Source organism: Caenorhabditis briggsae (genome assembly GCF_000004555.2).
Source record: "Caenorhabditis briggsae complete genome, chrIII, whole genome shotgun sequence".
NCBI lineage: Eukaryota > Metazoa > Nematoda > Chromadorea > Rhabditida > Rhabditidae > Caenorhabditis > Caenorhabditis briggsae.
The window spans coordinates 6,904,632-6,925,425 of NC_013490.2; the positions used below are offsets into that span (position 1 = coordinate 6,904,632).

The 20,794-nt window shown below is 37.8% G+C and overlaps 3 protein-coding genes across 3 annotated transcripts in view; 1 reads left to right on the plus strand and 2 right to left on the minus strand.

Annotated features, from left to right (window-relative positions):
- Cbr-atf-7 overlaps positions 1-891 on the minus strand; it is a gene marked incomplete at both ends in the record, with an annotated part of 2,300 nt that extends 1,409 nt beyond the window's left edge. The window contains 2 exons of the mRNA XM_045243946.1: positions 149-568; positions 658-891. Coding sequence (XP_045096376.1) covers positions 149-568; positions 658-891 — 654 coding nt within the window. The remainder of the gene's footprint in view (positions 1-148; positions 569-657) is intronic.
- Positions 892-5,478: 4,587 nt separating this feature from the next.
- Positions 5,479-15,517, minus strand: Cbr-cct-5 (the record flags this gene model as incomplete). Its single annotated transcript, XM_002642064.1, has 8 exons — positions 5,479-5,547; positions 5,593-5,724; positions 6,007-6,261; positions 6,306-6,743; positions 6,793-7,003; positions 7,048-7,240; positions 15,137-15,362; positions 15,410-15,517. 8 exons carry the CDS (start codon positions 15,515-15,517, stop codon positions 5,479-5,481), a joined length of 1,632 nt encoding a protein of 543 aa, XP_002642110.1.
- A 469-nt stretch (positions 15,518-15,986) lies between these two features.
- Positions 15,987-16,040, plus strand: CBG25965 (the record flags this gene model as incomplete). The annotated part of the gene is made up of 1 exon (XM_045243947.1): positions 15,987-16,040. One exon carries the CDS (start codon positions 15,987-15,989, stop codon positions 16,038-16,040), a length of 54 nt encoding a protein of 17 aa, XP_045100054.1.
- Positions 16,041-20,794: the final 4,754 nt, after the last annotated feature.

Sequence of the window (20,794 nt, forward strand, 5' to 3'; positions counted from 1 at the left end):
TGGCTTTCTTGTAAATTCTATCATAAACTCGAAGTTCAAGCACAAATTTGTCCTAATTGTTCGGCAATCAAATGAGTGTAAATGATATAACACAGCCATTCTTATCACTTATACTTGGTTTTTCGATTTGAAGGAGGTAAAAACTTACAACAGAAAGTAATTTGGATATATCAGCAGTTTTCAAATTCTCTCGAGTAGTTCCTTCTGAATCACCAGCAGCAGTTAATAGTTGAATGTTGGAAAAGATACCGGGAGACTGCTGAAGTGTTGTTTGAGGGATTTTCAACAAGAGATCTGAGACAGAACCAGGATTACTTCCACCGAATGGAACTCCGCCATTAGCTTCTAATGCTTCAAGCGATTGATTTGCACCCGATGTATTCGGCTGCATGCTACCGGAGCTGATCTTCTGATTCGCTTCTCGGAATTTCGCTTCGAAGGGGTTCACTGCTAGACATCGTTGCATCAACTCAGCCGTTGTCGGCAAATCGAGAGGAGTGAACATTAGTTTTGGATTTGGAGTATCGAGTCCGAATGAGGTTGTTGTGTCGCCAATCAATTGAACGCGCTGGAAAAAAATGAAATCAAAAAGGTTCGACTAAACAAAAAAAACACTGGTAAATCGTCTTTTGTTTTCAAATTAACTTTTTCTAATACCTTTCCCACCACCATATGTAAATAATCATTGAGAATTTGGGACGTTTTGTTAACATCTTTCCCGTTTGTCATTGTCGGTGGCATCACCATCGGACTGATCAACGCAGCAGCAGCAGAAGCGACAGCCGCTGCTACATCGAGCTCTGCGGATTCAGGAGGCGAACTGGTCGACGCCATCATATTCGGCGGCACCGAAGATGCTGCTAAAGGGGCAGCAGCAGTAATGCAGCTCATCAATCGATGGAGTTCGTAATGATTGATAGATGCTAGAATGCAGTAAGCATGAACGATTCAGAGAAAACAGGGAGAGACATTGGAGAGCAGATATTGAAACGAGAATGTAAAAAAGACACGAAAGTTTTGTTTGACATGATAACCGGAGAAACGTATGATTGTGTGTGTGACATCAATTGACCAGCATTTTTTATCCATTTCCCATTGCGGAGAATCGAAAAAAAATGGAGGGTAGACCTCTAACATTGTGAGGTGACGTCAACAGGTCGACAAAAGTTGCAGTCAGAATACCCTTCATAAAAACGGGGGAAACCGTCGAAAGATCAAAAATGTGTTAGTACGGGAGTAGGGATAACACGCTAGGTGATGGGGCGGAACGGAACACACTCCAGTACGTTGTTTCGCGCACCACATGACTATTTTAGTGATTAAATGGGCAATGATGGTGGTAAAAAAGTTACTGTATTTAGTATCCTACATGAGGGATTGTTTCATTGTCTAGTTCTAGGGTCAAATAGGGAGTTGGAGAAGGTGAAGATACACATGTTGACCTGATCCAATCTCCGAAGATTTTCAAATCGGTAGTGAAAAAATCAGGGTAAAAATATTACGGTGGCGGGAGAGAGAAAAAGAAAAGAAGTGAGTCTAATCAAGGACGACAAGAAGAGTAAGACTATTAAAAAACAAATTTACGCAAGGAAAAAAGAGAGGATCGAAAAACAGCTGATAATCCCAAAGCAAAGGAGAAGCAACAAAAAAAAAGTCATGAATTGAAGACTGACAGGAGAAATTATAACAGATTTTCGAATACTAGGACTTTAAGAGACAAGTTTGTCCTGAGATCAATGCTTTAAATGGGTTTTATTCTTAAAAATTGGATCTGAACGTATCCATAGGAAATATCAATGTGATTTGTGATTCGTTGATCTATTATTAAGTTTACAGTACTTCGCGAAAGACAGCTTCCGAACTAAATTTTGATTTCAATTCGCGAATTCGTGTTTTTGAATAACCTTTAATGACGAATTAGTATTTATGGAAACAGCACGGGGCGCTCTGATCACATTGAACCTAATTTATCGGAAGTTATTTTATCAACGATGATAGGATTAGAGGGAGCACTCACACGACTGGTTAGAAGAAGTCACGTGAGAGCAGATTTTTGCTCCAAATTTTTGTCTCAGAATTCTGACTAGAAATACAATCTGAAGCTTAAATTGATATTGGATCTTTCGAAGAAAAAAAAATCTATGTCAGAATAAACCACCACTAGCCAGAGCAGATTATCAAAACGACTTCAAAAGATTGTTGCGTCCAATATAGGTTCAACACGGACGCGGATAAAAATCAGTCGCGGGAAATGAGACGATGACGAAGAATCTTTGCTGCCAATTTTCGTCTTTTTGATATGATAACACTGATCGACAAAAATCAGCAAGACACAAACGCTTCTTTCGATGCGTGACGATCCTCTATTTTGTCTTTCTCCCCTTCTGACGTCATCATGGAAACTGTCAGACAGTCAGATTAAAATGTGAGAGAGACAGAGAGGGGTGTTTCTAAAATGATGTCATCGTGTTTTTGTTTGTTTCTATCAGCGGATGGAAAATTCATTGTTTGCAGATTGATAGTATTCTCGAGTTATCAACTGATTTAAATATAAATTTTAAGGAGGGAAAATAACTGCGTTTCTATAGAGCGGCAGCAAAAAAACAACTCCTCTTCGGAAAATTTTGGTCTTGAAACCCGCCTGAATGTGAGGGTGGGAAAGTTCAAACTACTGGAAGTGTGAGGGGACGGAAACGAGAGGAAATCGAGTAGACGCAGCGTTGAAAATTGGAGGGTAAGCGTAGTTGAGGAATCGAAAAAAAAAGACAGAATACATAGAAAAAAGCTTTGCAGGGCTTTTCGGAAGTTTCACGAACAGAAGATGGAACTGATTACTGAAACTGAATCTCAAGAAAGGCTGTCAGAAACAGATACATGCCTTGATTTTCAAATGAATATATATCCTTCTTCGAGAATAAATTTTTGAGAAAAAAAAACAAATCGAAATATCCTCTTTTTTCTCTAGACTGTATGGAAATTTTGAAAAAATGTTCATGTGGAAAGGAATAAAAAAGGAAGAGCAAAGTTTCAGACTATAAAGAGCCATAGTAACTTTGGTTAGAGAATATTCGATGACACCAAACTCCTTCCTCTGTTCGTTCCCAACTTTTCGTCGTTTTTTTTGCGGGAGGAGTCACGAGATTTGAGTGCCATTTTACCAGAATTTGTAGGCAGAGGCGACGAGATTCGAAGAGACAGGGAATAATCACAGCGATTTGGCCATCAAAGTGAGGACTCGTGGATTTTTCTAGACTTATCCCCAACAGGAGAAGAAGAAGGTGAAGGAGAAGAAGACGGAGAAGAAACATCGATGATATTCTCATGTTGATGGAGCAAAAAGAGCATAGAGCAAATGACATCTAGCGAGCACTTTCATGCATTTTAAATTAGAGAAAAAAAAGAGAAGACAACCTCTTTTTGCTTGATGAATTCTGACCTCGACATGAGGACATGAAGACATGCCAGCCCATTACCATCAATAGGTTTCTTTCTCGAAGGAGCCGAAGACGGCGTCGGGGGAAATGGATCGTTTAAAGACATTAGAACATTCTCCGTTTCTGGGTTTGTTGTAAAACGTGTAAGACTAACTAGGAAATGGAAAGAACGATACCTCATGATTAAACTTTTGACATTTCTAAGCTAAGAAAAAAATTTGCAAACTAGGTCATATTTCAGTATATGAATACATCTGCATTCTGAGTTATTCAGATCTGATGATGTTATTGTGACATATAGTTCTTCTTCTTTTTTTAAGTGGGAATTTAAAAAGAAAGGTGAAGTATTTTACTTTGACCTCGACTGTTTAATTTCGTATTCGGCTGCTGAAAAATGGGTATTCTTTAATAACTGTCCTGCTAGCTTTCGAATGATATAGCTTTCATTATGATAATAATAATAATATATTTATTTGCAATGCAAGGGGGAAATCGATAGAACCAACAAATTTGGCTCTTGCCATTAAAAATATATATTCGGAAGCCAGTAGGAAACTGAGAAAGGAAGGTAATGTCACGAGATAGAGTATGGGCAACTCGATAATAAAACTTTGGCATGAACTTCTAGGGAGAATTTGTTTTCTGAAGCTGAGCTCACATTTGAAAACAATGTTAGTGAAGAAAGGTTATAAAACTTGATTTACGGTTGCTTTTTATAAAACTGGAAATCCGATTTCTACTAGGAACCATATTCGTGAAACAAGCATAGAGAGCAACAGAGCACAACAAGGGAGTGAACACAACAAAGTGGACGAGTGCTCCTGAGCTGAGCTCATCTCATCGTCATGACTCTAAATCCTAGAAACCGAAAAAAAACAGCGACGGACAGCAGGAGAGGAAATCCGATATTTTCAAGGGACGGCGTCGAATAGAGGAGAAAAAAGGGTAGCTGCCCCACAAGTGAGTGTCCTCTGACACAGCAATCCCAAATGATGATGACGAAACGAAGGAAAAAAAGAGAGAAAATAAGTGAGGGAAACGAGGATTGACTTGTTGTCTACGTCATTTTCACCTTCACCTTCTCTCGTCTCTGAGACTTCCCATCTATTTTTTCTGTGTGGTGGTCAGCTATCAATATTGACTCTGGATTATATAGAAGTAAAAGTTAACTTGCTTCAATTTCAACGTTCTCAAAAATGTTAAAAAATACCTAATAAAGCCTTACGGTTGCTTCGAACTATAGCGAACTAAAGATTAAATTTTCTAACATTGAACTTTCTCACCGTTTTGTTAGGATCCGACTGCATAGTTGTGCTCGTGACGACGGACATAGCTGCGTTGGATTGGAGACTGAAAGCGAGAAGCTGGATATATGAATAATAGGGAGATGAAGATCAGAAAAACTACATTTTAGGGTAAATGTGGTTGAAACCACAAAACTATGTAGTCGAGACTTTGAAAAAAAAAATCTAAGCCTCAAGAGAGTTTATCAAAGATTAGACAGCAAAAAATTATCAAAGATTAGACAGCAAAATCAGAAAGAAACCCTGTCTAACAAGCGACTTACCTCAAATATCAGTGAAGAAGATGCACACGGGGTGTCGAGTTCATCGTCTTATCGATTCCGTCGTCTTCTCAAAACCAAATTCAAAACTCTGAAAAAGACACAAACTTATTAGAGATCACAAGAGATTAATGAAAATTGTCATCACAAAGCAGGAGATTAAGACACAGAAATCAATACTGAACATCGCTAAACGGATGTGACAGGATGTGCAAAACCACTGGTTGAATAATCCGCCATTTAAGGGGAAAAGCAGCAACAAACTTTATAGTAACAAAATGACAATAGAGTATCGTTGGAGAAAAAAAGATAACTGGGAGCAAGCATTATAAAAAGGGGGTGTTCAAAAAGGTAATAGCATTGAAAAAAAAATAGGAGATTTTCGATTGACAAAAGAGTATAATTAAAAACGAAAAGGGAGAAAAAGAGAGGAGATAGGAGCGGAAAGATGTTAATCTATCGTAACTTCCATCGCGTTTCTTAATATGGACCCATCTTTTCATCATCAGGAACACGAACGTCGTCGATTTTGAGAATCATACGAACCACCTGAAATATAGATAGGTGATACCTGAATGTGTGTGAAATTCATACCTGAGTGGCCAATGAAATTTGTTCACGTTTGCTCAGAAGAGTCTCAATAACCTTCTGCTCCTTCATGTCATTCGTTCCAGCAAACACAGCGTCGATTCCAAGGAATGAGTTTCCAGTCTCGATTTGTTTTGCCTTCAAATTAGGATGATGTGAAAATGAATAACGATGGCCAATGAATGTCGTCTTTTTCCCTAGCGATATTTGTTCATTCACTGATTAATATCAAAACCAGATCCCAGATTATAACACCTTTAATCTCTACTCAACAATATGAAAAGATTGTGCGAGTGCATGTAGATATTAAACGGATTCTTTCGTCTTTGCCTACTATCATTTATAACGCGTTACTACGATTTTAAAAATGTTCGATTAGTCTTTCAAGAAGTACAATTGTTAAATTATCAATATACTTACCTTCAAATCGGAAAGTGCTTCAATTGGAGCAAGACCGGAATTCTCAGCCAAGGCCATTGGAATGGATTCGAGAGCATCAGCGAATGCACGGAAAGCATATTGTTCGATACCATCAATGCGATCAGCCTCTTTGGCAACTTGGATAGCCGCAGCGAGTTCGGCAGATCCTCCTCCGTAAACGATACGAGAGTCACGAACAAGATTGCGAATAACACACAGAGCGTCATGAAGCGCACGTTTGGCTTCGTCGATTATCTGAAAATAGTTGCTTTAAAATCAATAGCGAAATGTTAAGCTACCATTTTGTTGCCACCACGAACGAAAACAGTAACTGCTTTGTTGTTTGGACATTGTTCGATGGAAAGCATGCGGTCTTTGGCTGCTCCGAAAGTGATCTCGCGGACGAGTCCAGCAGTTCCAAGCTTCTCGCTGGTCAACTCAGAGAACCGTGGAACAATACGGGCGTTTGTAGCGATAGCCAAAAGCTCGATTTCAGGTCCTCCGACCCATCTGACCGCCGGCAAGTCGTTGGCTTGAAGAAGATGGTTGGCCTCGTCATCGAATCCCCACTGGCAGATGGCTAACGTGGCTCCGCTTTCTTTCACTTGACGGATCATCGTTTCGAATGTTTCGCGTTCATAATCGCGAAGAGCCTTGAAGTCTTCGGTAGAGGTGATGTCGAGCTTATGCTTGGTCTTTGGCTTTGGTGGCTCGAATGGACAGGTGAGGATAGCGACCTGCAAATTAAAAATCTTAAGTTAGTCCCGTTTATAAGGGTTATATTACCTTAGCATTTTTGAGCTCCTTTGGCATTTGAGGGTGGGACATAGTTTTGTCGATGACAATTCCTTTCACTAGAATAGTATCTTCAAGTCTTCCTCCAACTTTTCCCTCCATTTTGATCATTTCGAAGTTGACATCCTTAGTCTCGATATCGGCCACAGAGAGCACAGCATCAACGGCGATTTCAGCAAATTGACGAATCGAACGATTCACACTGAATAAAAGATCATAATCCCGGTTTTGATATTTTTCTCTCACATTTTGCTTCCGAGACTGGTCTGAGCCGTCTCCACGAGTCGTTCACGATTTTCAACCGGGAACTTGTCGGAGATAGAGTCAAGCGTCTCCAAAGCCTTTTTGCAAGCCAAGTCGAATCCATCTGCGATCTTGATAGGATGAATTCCACGATCGATGAGCTTTTCAGCCTCTTCAAGAAGAGCACCAGCAAGAACTGAAAATACAAAAATTATGTGATCGGTTACGGAGTTTGCTCGGCCATCCGTATTGCAACGTCTGGCGCATAACTGGTGCGATTAAAGGAGGCAGAGAAAAAGTGGGAGCAATTGAATCGATATAGCACAAAAGTGCATATAAAAACTGATCAACTTCAAAACAAAGTTAAAGGTAGGTTTCTCGAAAAAGCCAGAAGTTAGTCTCTACCATTTCGATCAATTGCGTGGGAACAAGAGGAGGATGATTACAATAGATACAAAAAATGGAAAAAAGTGGTGTCGGAGAATAGAGACAGAAAAAATGGGCGCACAATCAACAAACTCTTTTTCTTAAGAGCAAACCGTTAGGAAAATTGGAGATAATGACGTGGCAGTACGGTGCGCGATGGAGAGTGTGAGCACATTGTCCCAAGAGAGAGAGAGAGAGAGAGAGAGAGCTAACATACACAGAAAGGAAAACGTCAGAGTTTTTCTTTTGTCAAAACGTGTGTTTGCACAAAAAATTGGATATCGAGAAAAGAAGAGGAAGAGCTAAACAATTTCGTTTCAGAAAAATTATGATCAGTTTAGATTCTTTCAATTCTCACTATCAGAACTTTTTTTTCTAAATATGTGATGAGTGAGAGACACAGACAAACGCTATGCATTCACAGAGACTCGTGTAACCTGAAAAACCTAAAAGACACTAAAAAACACAGAATTCCATAATTGTAACGGGCCGGGTTTTTTCCCGAATTTCAGCAGCCCGGCCCGGCGGGCCTGTCATTCCACAAGTTTTGAAAATTTCAAAAAACACATAAGGGGGGGGACCCTTATGTGATTTTTTTCGAGTTTTGTTGATATTTTTTGATCAAACAGACAAACAATCCAAAAACACAAAAAAGAATGGAGAAAATTGTATTGAGAGCTCAAAATTTGGCTCAAAATGACAAAATTTCTGCTACCGGGCCTTCCGGGCCGGGCCCGGGCCTTGAAAATTTCCTCAGGCCCGGGCTTTGGCGGTCCGGCCCGAAATTTTACAAGTATGCAGAATTCCTATAAAACACTATTTATTGATTTTACTCAATAACCCACTATAAAACCTTTGTAACCAATGAGCAACACTTTAACGAAGCGTCACCAATCGTGAGCGACCCCAGCGAAGACTAAAAAAACGATGAGAATTGCCAAGATAGGAGACGAGTTTTGGCGCGCACACAGTTTCGCGCGCGGATACAGTAATCCACACCTCTTGCACGTGTGTTCGGGGGAGATTTCTCTCTTTTAGACTTGGAAAGAGGATTTTAAGAGAAAACACGGTAGAATACCGTACAATATTTTTATATTATCTAAATCGAAAACTACCACTTCGTTCTGGCAGACCCACTATCCGTAGAAAAATAACTGTTTTTGTATTGAGGCTGTAAACACCTAGATGGCAGTTGATTATGCTGACAATATATTTTAACTCAATAAAATTTCTTAACCGGAGGCCCTCTTTTGAAAAACGAATGATTCGATATAGGTAGGTAAGAAAGTAGACAGAGATGTGACCCCGCAACACGTCCGCCTCTTTTCTGACCTAGTGGATGCTTGCGCAATCAGTTTCTGATGGTCCTGGTCACATATTACAGTGCGCATCTGGTCTGCATATTGCGTCGACGTGATGAGGGCACTTTTGCACTCTGGCTAGCCCACCCATCGCAAAGAACGGAAAAGAGAGGGGCGAGAGATCAAGTGATTAGAAAATCAAGACGCGGAGATACGGAGACTGTACACACGGCTGCTGACGTAAGCTTCTCTTTCTCTCCTCCTGTTCGTTCGTTCGTCTATCTACCGCCACTATTTCTACTACGTACATTGTTATTTGAAGTTATTATAACAATTTTTATCGTACACAAGAATAAACTCGCGCATATGAAGCACATCAGTTATGAAAAGAGTAAAATTTTTTGAACTCGGTTTTCCACCTGCAACTCTATATTTGTAGGTGTGAGCAACTGAAATTCAGTTCAGCTAAAAAGTGACGCGAGGAAAACTGATTCGTTTCTCACCTACTCAAATCGTCGATTATCAACGAATTTATATCGTGAAACGCAGGTGAAAAAAGAATCGGAGAAGTGATATCATAGTTTTGCTTCTGAACGAAATAACCCGTAAAAATAAAAGGACGAAACAATCAAACGAACGAAAACGATGATTTCCTACTAACAACTAAGTTTGCATTCATGTTTTTTGTTCCACCTGCTCCCGCTTCGCAGTTAATTAATGAATATTCAATCCACTTTTAAACTTAGTTTGGGAATTTTCTTTAGCCTGGTTAAAAACATGGCGATAACCTACATCGAACCGAAAAAAAATTAGATGGTTTCCACAAACTCGACAACCCATGTTAAAAAGGCGAAAAAGCCTTTTGGCCAGGAGAATTCACCTGTCGCTTCATTAACTCGATGAAAAAAAAACTCCTCAATATAATAATTCTTCTCTTAGTCAAAATATCAAAAACAAATCCGCCCACTGGGATAAAATAGAATTCTGGCTGAAAAACACGCATCTTCATAGTCTTGTCTGGAGCTGCCGAGAGAATAGAGAACAGATTTCGCAATACCATAATTTTGCGAAAATGCAACGGTGCGTGTGAATTATGATAGAGACCAGCAAGCTGGTGCGCCTTCGGCGCGAATCAATCTAGATTTTTACTGATTCGTGGCTCAGCTCCTCAATTATTTTTAAAGGGTCACGTAAATTTATATTAATTTTCCAAGCTTTTCAAAAGTTTGCAGACTGACACCGGGACGGACAGACGCCTCTAGCGTTTAATTTATAATGGGGTTATTCAGGGAATCGGCAAAAAAGGAAAACAACTCCGCGAAAACTCGGAGAGCGTTCCAATCTGGCTGAAACTTTGGGGAAAACTGGAGAAAACTATAGGAAACATATTGCCAAAATTTGGAATCAATATATCGACTTTGAAAATTTAACTGGAATTTTAGACAAAGTTTCAAAGTTGATATTTTGACCCCAAACTTTGGCAAAATGTTTCCTATAGTTTTCTCCAGTTTTCCCCAAAGTTTCAGGCAGATTGGAACACTCTCCGAGTTTTCGCGGAGTTGTTTTCCTTTTTGCCGATTCCCTGAATAACCCCATAAGGAAGATACTTGCAAAACAAGAAAACATTTAGTTGGTCCAAGAGCAATTCCGCTAATTTACAATAACTTGACCGTTTAAAAATATTTAGTTTGAATAGAGGTATAGCCTGGCCTGCATATATGTTTTTCTTCCAAATAATTGCATACCAAAAGAAGGTTGTCATGTGAGAATAAAAAGGAAAGAAATGCCATATTGAAAAAGCCAGGAATAAAATTCGGAGATGGCAGCAGAGTCTAAAAAAAACAAGGAAACGAAGAGCCAATTTTCATCTTCGGGCAATGAATTTTTGTTGACCCGCATTTTTAACATTGCGGATATAAATATCCTTGAAAATTAATGTTTTATTGGCCCCAGTTTCAAACAGTCAAAATACAGATTACAAAATTCGATCGAACAAATCAATAAACTCGAATCTTTTAATCACTAGGGGTTTTCATTAGCATTGTTATTGGTTAACGAAAGTCACTAATCGTCCAGTATAATTTTCGCAAATTTTAAAAGGAACACAAAGATCGTTTTTTTATAGATAATCTTCACAGAAATGCTTCTAAAGAAAGATGAAAAAATGAGAAAGAATTGAAAATTGATAGACATTCCAGAGAGTCAGAGTGTGTGACGAAATCGCTTAGTGAGAAAAAGGAGGGAGAAAAAACGGCAACATGGGCAAAAGAAGCAAGCAAGCAAAAGATGAAAAAAGAGACACATAGCGCAAAAAAAAAAAATAGATGGCTCAGTGGCTCGTGCTCTAGAGACCAGAATCGATGTGAATAGAGAAAAAAGCAAGTAAAATAGAGTAAGCGGGAAAGATGGGGAAAAGGAGGTACATTGAAGAGCTCTGAAAAAGTACGGCTGAAAGTAAAACGGGATGAAACTTAATTACGAGAAGAGGCACACATTAAATTGTTCATCTCTAAACTTTCCATGTAACCAGTCTAATATTTCAGTTTGCACCTTTTTCCACACAGGAAATTAGATATTCAGTCTCGATGAAAAGGGCAGGTCTTCAACTGGGAGAGTAGTATGCTTGTATTGGAAACAAGCCAAATCTCACTATATCGCAGTGATATGACTCTCACCTAACAAGGCACGTGTAAGAAATGTCTCTTTCATACTGATTTTCTATCGATTTAACGGCGATTTTGCGCAGACAAACCAGGGCAGAGGGAATGAATAATCTGGTGATGACATGAGTAAAACATGTGTGAAAAACCAGTCGCCCTTTGCGACCTTTTCTACAACCGTTTGGTATGTGTGTATAAAAAAGAAAATCGAATTTTTTCTACGAGGAGGTTTTTTTTCGATAGAAATTACGAGTGGTCGTCACCTGATGGTCAACACGGAAAAACTGCAATGACAACCAGAATTGGAACAACAAGAAAACAAGCAACTACGTGATTTTTTTCAGTTGAATTTCAGAAAGATTTCCAATATATTCAAAGCATACATCAATCTATATACACTCCAACCTATCATTTAGACGATTTTTTTTTGAAAAATGGATAAAATATCCACATATTTTTAAAACTGGTGAGAAGAAGCCGGAAATCCAATCGGATTATTTCTTCTAAAGCTCTGAAAAAAGATATCACGAGACGGCCACTCTGCATGAATAACCAATCGTTTTCCATCAAATCATAAATTCAAAGACATGGTGTATCAGCAAAACCTCTAAACATCAAAGCCTCTTATTTTTCAAATTCATGCCTTTCTTTCTAAAAAATGGTTACTGATGAGAAGAACGATAGAGCGTGCCCGCTCTCATGTCGGTCGCACCAATCTAATTATCGTCTCTTCTGTGTCTTAGACTCAACGGAAGCCGAAACACTTGTTATGGGACATAAGAGAGAAGGCTAGTGAAAAAAAACAGCGTACAAAGAAGGGTAGGAGTGTTAGCGCAAGAGCGCGCACCCCAGAAACCACTCAATTATTTATTGAAAGAAAAAATGGAAGGAAAAAAGATGAACAACTACATACATTGGAATTGCATAATCGTGATGGGAAGCACTAGTCAGTTTGCGAGCTAAGCACTAACAAGGAATTCAAAACTTGATGAATACCAATCCCCTTGCTTGAACGTATTCGCAAAGCATAATTTTAAATACATAAATGCGAAAAATGTCGTTACTTATATGAAAGTATCAAACATCTAATATATCTAATAATTTCGAATACAATATAAAGACCGAAAATCCATCAAGTCATATTCAATAGCTGGACTGCAGACAGGCGCGACAAAAAAAATTGATAAGAACTGGAATTCTTAACGATGCAAGGCATATGATAGTATATTTGACTATGTTTATTACAGGCAAATAGAATCGCTACACAACATTTTTTCACAGACTATTTTTTATTCCAAAACCAATAATTTGCTTCTCGAACAAGGAAAGATTGGAGAATGACAATGAAACTACGAGAAGACCACTCCATCAACCTAACATCTTTCTATGCACACATAGAAAGGAAAACTTCTATTTGGCGAGTTGAATCGAAAAGCTGATGTTTAGTTTTCTAACGACCCGAAAGACGGCGAAAGCAATCAGAATTGTAGGATAGTCTTATATAAAGTCTAATAAGTAATGTAAAAAACGTTTTCTGATAAAACATTGTTCAAGTTAAAAACCGATAAAACACTTTCGATAAGCATCAAACACTCATAAGCGACATAATATGACGTGCAATACTGATAGACAAACTGAAGCACCTAACGAAAATCGTTTTTTGCATTTCGTATTTATAACTAGCAGGTTATCAGTGGTCATTTTAAGAAATGACTCAAACTGATATCGTTCCATTTCAGACCCATTCCGGATAGATGACGTCAAGTTCTACGTGTGTAACCCAGTTCGATGTAATCGACACTTTGATCGAAGCTAGTTGTCTTACCAAAAGAGGGTCGTTCGGAGAAACCGTGAGAACCCATGAAATTTACCTAAAATACCCTAACCCACTGGTCTTGAATGAATCAATACAAACTTAATCGGAGCATAGTCAGAGGCCGTATGCATGAAGGATTTTCCAGAAAACGCGTTTTCCGGAAAATGCCGTTTTCCGTATGCAAGAAGCGGAAAACATTTTCCGGTAAATGATCGTTTTCCAGCCTCTATTTTCCGGAAAGTGTTGGCGTATTTCCGGTGTCGGGATATACGTCAGTGATATTGTTAGCCCGAAAATTGAAAATTTCGAGTTTTCACCAAGTTAAACTTATCAATACATAATACAATGTTCGGAAGACTGATAAAAGTGGAAATTACGATTATTGGTGAAATTTCTTTTGAGTGGAATGTTTTCAGGAGATTCCGCTATTTTTCTATCTAAATCTGACCCTGTCTTCATCATAATTGAGTGAAAATTGTAAAATAGGGGCTAATTTATGATTTTTGGAGCTAGTAGGAATTGATATTTCATCATTCAACTCGACAGATGATAGTTTCAGAGTGAAAAGGGAAATACAATGGAACCTCTGAGCTGGAAAATGACTCCTCAAAAAGCTACATATTGTCGAATTAAAAAAAGTGACATTTGAGAATTTGAAAACTTTTGCTTTTTTTGATCTACGAAAAAGTGCGGCAAAAACGTAATATTTCAGAATTCCGGCTCGTTCGAGCTACTTTCGTGTTTAAAGGTGGTGTACGGTGAAATTTTTTATTGCACCAAAAAAAAAAAACGCCGAAAGCCCTTAGGGACGAGGTTTTTTCTAGGCCGCCCGGTGAGTAAAAGCGCGCGAATTCAAACTTTTAAAATTTTTTCGCTCGTTTTCACTGTTTTTTTTCAAATTTTCCGATGTATCTGGAACAAAAATTGACAAAAACCTAGAAAACTCTTGAAAAAACCGAAAAAAGTGAAAACGAGCTAAAAATTTTAAAAGTTTGAATTCGCGCGCTTTTACTCACCGGGTGGCCTAGAAAAAACCTCGTCCCTAAGGGCTTTCAGCGTATTTTTCGATGCGTTTTTCTCGATGAAGGAATTTTTTTTGAATTTTTCTTATTTTTATGTCAATCTACATGCATTTCTGTACATTTTGATGCAATAAAAAATTTCACCGTACACCACCTTTAATTTTAGTTTTTTGCTTGAAAATAGATTCTAGAGATGCTAGCGATCGTTTTTATATCAAGAAATCAAAATTTTATATCGGAAAATATCGAAAAATTTGCTCTCAATGCACTAAAATTAACTTATTTTAAAATGTTTTGTTTCATACATCTTCTTCAAAAAAACAACGAGATTTCAAGAAATTCGCCGATATTAACCCTTTTTTCTGTTCCGAGGTCGGAAAACGATTTCGGAACAGAAAACGCCTGGAAAATGGTTTTCCGGAAAACAAATTTTTCTTGCATACCGAAATCGTCATTTTCCTTTAATTCGTTTTCCGGAAAACTGTTTTCCACTTTCTTGAATACGGCCTCAGACCTAAAAGGAAAACACACTATAGACATGAATTTAGTCAAGCTAGGGTAAAAGAGAAACGTTGAGTGCGCGAGGTAGAAAATGTGGAGAGAAAAACTATGTAGGAAAGTGCAAGATGTCTTGTATATTTGAAATAAAAGGTTGGTTTATGGAATGTTGATAAAGCACCTTTAAAGGCAGGCAGATGAGAGAACTTTCTTCAAATGCGAGATGAAATCGTTGTTCGCTCGCTTTTCATCTTGGAGCCGACATAGTTTCACAATATTAAAAAATTGTCTTTCTCCTATGTAGTTTGTTTCTAAGATGGAATGATAATTCAAAGATAAATCAACATCTCGGTTTGTATTCAAGCTTACCAACGACACCAGTGGTTCCATCTCCAATTTCGTGGTCTTGCGACTTTGAGAGTTCAACCATGAGCTTAGCAACGTGATGCTGCACGTCCATCTTCTCCATGATTGTAGCTCCGTCGTTCGTGATGGTGACGTCTCCATCTGGAGAGACGAGCATCTTGTCAAGACCACGTGGACCGAGGGAGGTACGAAGAGTATTCGCAACAGCGCGGGCAGCCAAAATATGACTCTGAAAACCGTACACGAATTCGAGCGCTGTGAAAATATGTAACTTACCTTGACAGCTTCCACACCAGTGATGCGCTTCTGGTTTTCTTGCTCTCGCATCACGATGAACGGTTGCCCGCTTTCATCGAACAGTAGTTGCGCAGAAGCCTGCGCCATTTTCTTATCCAAGTTCTGAAGTTACTCTGGAAAAATTGGTGGAATTGTTTCGCATAATCACAAGAGGAATAATTATGAGAAAAGAATCGTAACTGGAGAACGATTGAATAGAAAGAAAAGAATGAGTAACAATAGCAGCTGTTGAAACATTTGGGAGCTTCTGGAATCCACTTTAAAATGCATCGAAATGAAACATTTCGAAACTACCTAAAATCTTGAAAACTCGACTGTCATAAAAAACACAAAAGTTTTAGGTCAAAGAAAGAAGACATGTTCGCAAGATTTCCACATTTTTGAGAAAGGTAAAAATTAAGTCAAAGAGGTTTTTTGTCGAAAAGAAATTGAAAAATTCTAGAAAAATGGAGTGTGTGTGCAATTGCGCGTCAGTGTGTACACCCCTGTCCGCAATCGGCGACCGTATAACAAGAGAAATTTGGCGCCAGTTGGTCAAAATTCGAATCAAATTTATATGAACCGTTCAGAAAAAGTTAGAATTCGTGTCTGGGAAAATGGAAACAAATAAAATATATTGAGCAGTTAATAAAGTATTCAGGTAGACATCGACTTTTGTATTTACATCCAGAATTGAACTTGAGATGTTGTGGTCTTTTTTATTTCTCACACTTCATTTTGCTCACCCAAAAAGTCCCTTCACTTGGTCTCGAATCCTGCAAAGCTATCAACAGAACCCTTGAGATTATATTTAAAACTGGAGTGTATAAAAATTGAGCGATGGCAAGCAGAAGTGTCCCTTAAACTTCGTAACTCCTCAGAACTAATCTTCGGTGGGGTCAAGAGATTATAACTGGGAGACTTATTCAGATGGAAGAAACGGCAGAAGAGTCAAGCTACATAGTTTTAGGAGATGTAGTGTATTGTTCCATTCTTAACATTTTCAGTGAAAAATAAAGTTAGTTCATACGATTTCTCGATTCTTAGAATTGAAAAATCGAAAAGGAAAACATTGTTCTAATTCTACCATCACTTTCCTATTGGATTTGGGGAGCGAAGTTAGTGTTTAGAGAAACTGATCTACAGTAACCCGAAAACTACTGGTTATCTACCTCGCTTTCAAACTTTTGGCGTCATAGTCTTTCGAATGTTTGAAAGTGATTCAATTGTAATTGACACATTCCCTAAACAATAGAACGCGATCCAAGCTGTCAACTTTGAGCCTATATATCTCACTTTCTATAACAGATGTCGAAAAGTGGTGGACAAATAAAATATTGCTGACGTTGTGATGAACATTTTTCAGTTTACCACTTCGTGATATCTTTCACAGGAAATGAAATATGTAGTCTGAAAGTTGGCAGCGTTCTATTTAAGTGTTTATGGTATACAATTCAGTTGTAGCATTCCTTTTGAACCAAAAAGTTTCAAAATTAATTATTTTGAAAAAGTCCTTTGATTATTTTGAATAGCAATACATGGAGGGCTCCCCCATTCTCAAACTTTCATATCATGAATACTGTATTTGTTAAAGGAACACCAGTGATAGAGGCGCACCGTTAATTTTCAGAACTTTGTTTATGTCTTTTTTAATTGGTTAACTTCATTGTTGTTTCTGATCAATAAAATTGTTTTAAAAATGCCTTTTAATAGTATATTTCCTCAAAAACAGATTTTGAAAAATAGAAGTACAATGCTCCTGTCATAAGAGTTACGGTATCTCCTCGGAATGAATTCCTGCAAGAAAGTGGTTAACTACAAAAATGGAACTCCAATTTTGTTTTATATATCCTGAAATTTTCAAAAAAAATTGACATCTTTGACATAATTTTGTAGATCCCTAAAATCCCATAAGTTTCATTAAAATTTTTCAACTGAAAAATCAAATCAGATTCATCTTACAAACGTCTGAAATATCATTGAATTTGTATTTTGAATTGATGAATCTTGAAAAAAAGTTTGATAAAAAATATTAGACCGATCGTGTAGAACAGTCCCTGAAACTGTAAGAAGACCTTTATTTCCAAAATTATGGTATTGTTTCGGATTATAATTTTAATTAACATAATATTAGTTTAAATTTCCGCCGTGGTTCTTTTTTTTCAAGAATCTGAATTTGACGTCTTCTGAGCCCCCAGAAAAAGTAGAGAAACTTCAAACACAACTTGAGACAATTCAGGTCTACTGATTCAGAAGCACATTTTTTTTAAATTCATATTTTTTGCTTTGTTTTTTTGAAAATACATGAAAGACACCGCCAAATGTTACACAGTCAAGATAGTTGGAGTAGTCAGAATGTTACAAAGTGGCTGTAAGCTGAATCATTTTTAAGTTAGCCAATAAATATTCCCAAACTTCAAAAACTCTTATTGTTTAGTGTGAAAAGGTACTTTAAATGGTTGTACGGTAGTTTGAATATCGAAAACAAGAAATAATATCATCCAACTTTTATCAGTTGACATGTTCTCTTATAAAAATTGAGATAATTGAGCTCAAAGTACAAGTATAAGGTGGCCTTCTATCAGAGTGTTTATGGTACTTGTTTGATTTGATTCTAAAAAAAAAATTTTCTAATTCCATCAGATCACTTTCCAGAATATTTCTGTATATCATTTCATTTGTTTCCAAAATACTCAACATATTCAGACACACACTCTTTTCGCCAAACCCCTTGATTCTCTTTTTTTGAATTGAATAGTAAATGTTGCTAATAGAATTCCAATGGTTACTTAGCAAATGAGCTTGTAATTTAGGTCTTTCCGCCGGGAAACGATGACTCCCTTTCTCTTCCCGTATGCAATGAAACGGGCGGTCCCACTCTCATTCTACCAAAAGAGAGTGGTCAGTCGGCTACATGTTGTCTATGGTCGAGAGCACATGGAGCACAGAGAGAAAAAGAGCACATGGCGGTCAGGGCTCTTCTCGTTTTGGAAGGCTTTCTCCAGCCCGCCCGCCGCCTTCATCTCTTCACCCATTCATTCACATTCTTCTACTACGTCTTCTTTTTCTTCCCTTCTTCTTCTTTTTCTTCTCTTGAGTTCTTCTTCCCGAAAGTTGGTGAAGCGTATGGGTTCACTAATTTCAACAAGGTTTCTTGTACTTATTCTTATTAGTTTCGGCTATTTTAAAATTCACTTTCAGAATTCATCTTTTTACGATTTCGAGAGTGTTGGTTTCAGATATTCATTGAGATTCGTGTAAAAAGATAGCGTTCGTTTTTCATAAGTTATCTATACGAAGTATTTTGGTTCTGGTGTGGTACATATTTCAAGTGTTTTTGGTTATTTTACTGTAGTATTACGGTTACCGTAAAATCTGTAATAGAAGAGCCCCCAAACTGTCAAGTTTGAGCTAATTTATCTCGGTTCCCGTAAAAGATATCAAAATGTCTTAATTCGCAAAACACTTCTGATATTATGAAAAGAAATATATCAGTTGACAAAGTGTTCGTATCTTTGACAGAAATCAAGAAAAATTGGCTCAAAGTTGAAAGTTAGGAGGTCCTTCTATTACCAGTTTACTGTATTAGAAGTTCCGAAAAAACACCGTGGTTTAGATACACAATGAACATTAACATCTTCTAACAAAACATATTGAGATCAGGAACTGTTCCGAGAAACAATGGAAAAAATCATTCTCGTTAATACTTTCTCTTTTCTTCTCCAGAAAACTACCCAAAACATATCAATTTCCTTAGAAAGGACCCTTCACAACCCATTACCACCCATGTCTTCTTTTGATCATTAATTAGTCGAACGGTATGTGTTGTGCCTCCTCCTGTTCTTCTTTTTATTCATCCCGAATCGTCACCCACCACCACCACCCCGTCCGTCCGTCCGTTCTCTTTTCCACCTCCTAAGGTCACCAATGACGTAATTGCATTATTGCGGGGGTCCTCTGCGTTTCTTTGTTCACCTTTCACCATCCTCTCAACCATGGTGACGGGCCTGTTCGAATGAGTGTATTGATTGTTTTCCGTTCGCTTTTTTTTGTGAACACTTTTTTGTGATTTTTTGTACAATTCCCACTTTTGGACAGCTTTGCAACTCTAATTCTAAGTCTTAAAAGAACTTTAACATTTTCCTGATTTAACTTGCTGTCTCTGAAACGATTACTGGGATTTTGCGCTGGAAATCTATTTGTCGTTTTTGATCCCTTAATGTGATTTTGAACTGAAAACCTTTTTTCGAAAGAATCTGAAACCATTTTCGACTTTTTTCCCATTCGTTGACTAGATCCTACGATTTCCGAAAGTAAATGGTTTTCCCAATTTTCGAAAAAAAGGTCTCCCGTTGTTGACAGCTTCTAAGTGAATCACTTGTTTATCTATTTTCCGTAAACTTAACACATTAGTATTCACTTTCTTCTTGTGTAGATACTCTGAAAAAACTCTTTTAGCATACAATTCAATTCAGTTTGTTGTCAGATCCAGCCCCAAACACAACTGGGCACGAATCATCATCCTGATCACATCACCTATAGGCGTCTAGTACAAACTGGTCGTTCTTCGTTGCTTCTTTTCCACACAACAAGCCTCCCCAATTCAATTTCTACCTGCATCCCCCGTCAACCACTTCAAAACCTTTTTGTTTGACACCTGCCCGTCGTGTTTATGCATCTGTAGGCAGGAAGGATGGGGGACGATGTTTTTGCTATCGGGACTACTGCACCTCCCTTACGTTCGTAATGTTAGGATGAGCACAATTGAGTACTATGGCTCATATGAGAACTTGAATCAGAAAGTGTGATACAAAAGAGCCGTCCATCTGTATTTGGGGAAATATGAAGAGCAATTTTAGTGTGTTTGAATGGGTCATTGTATCTGTCACCAATTGCCATGTGGGCGACCTAGGAGGAGCATGTGTTCAATCGGAACTCCTCTTCTTGATTCATTAGTATTGATAGATTCTCTCTTGGACTATAGATCACTTACATTTTTCTCTTAACCGTATTTCCTCTAATAGAACCATCCCCTCCGAGCTCAATTATCTCGATTCCTCTTAAAGACACCAACAATTTGTCAACTGATGAATTATTGATGATGTTATGATAAACAATTTATCAGCTGACAAATGTTTTATATATTCTACAGAAATTAAGATAATTGAGCTTGGGAGAGCTTTTGTTCAAATCGGTTTTTGAATTCTAAGTTAACTTTCTAAGTTAATTTTGAGTAACATCTTCGCTTTATAAAAATTTTGAGATTTTTCGATTTTATTCCAAGATTTTGATAGGTTTAAATTAACTAATTTGTAGTGAAACCACTGTTCCATTTTGCAATGGCACCGTAATCATCTCATTTATAATATAAGAAGGAACGATTTC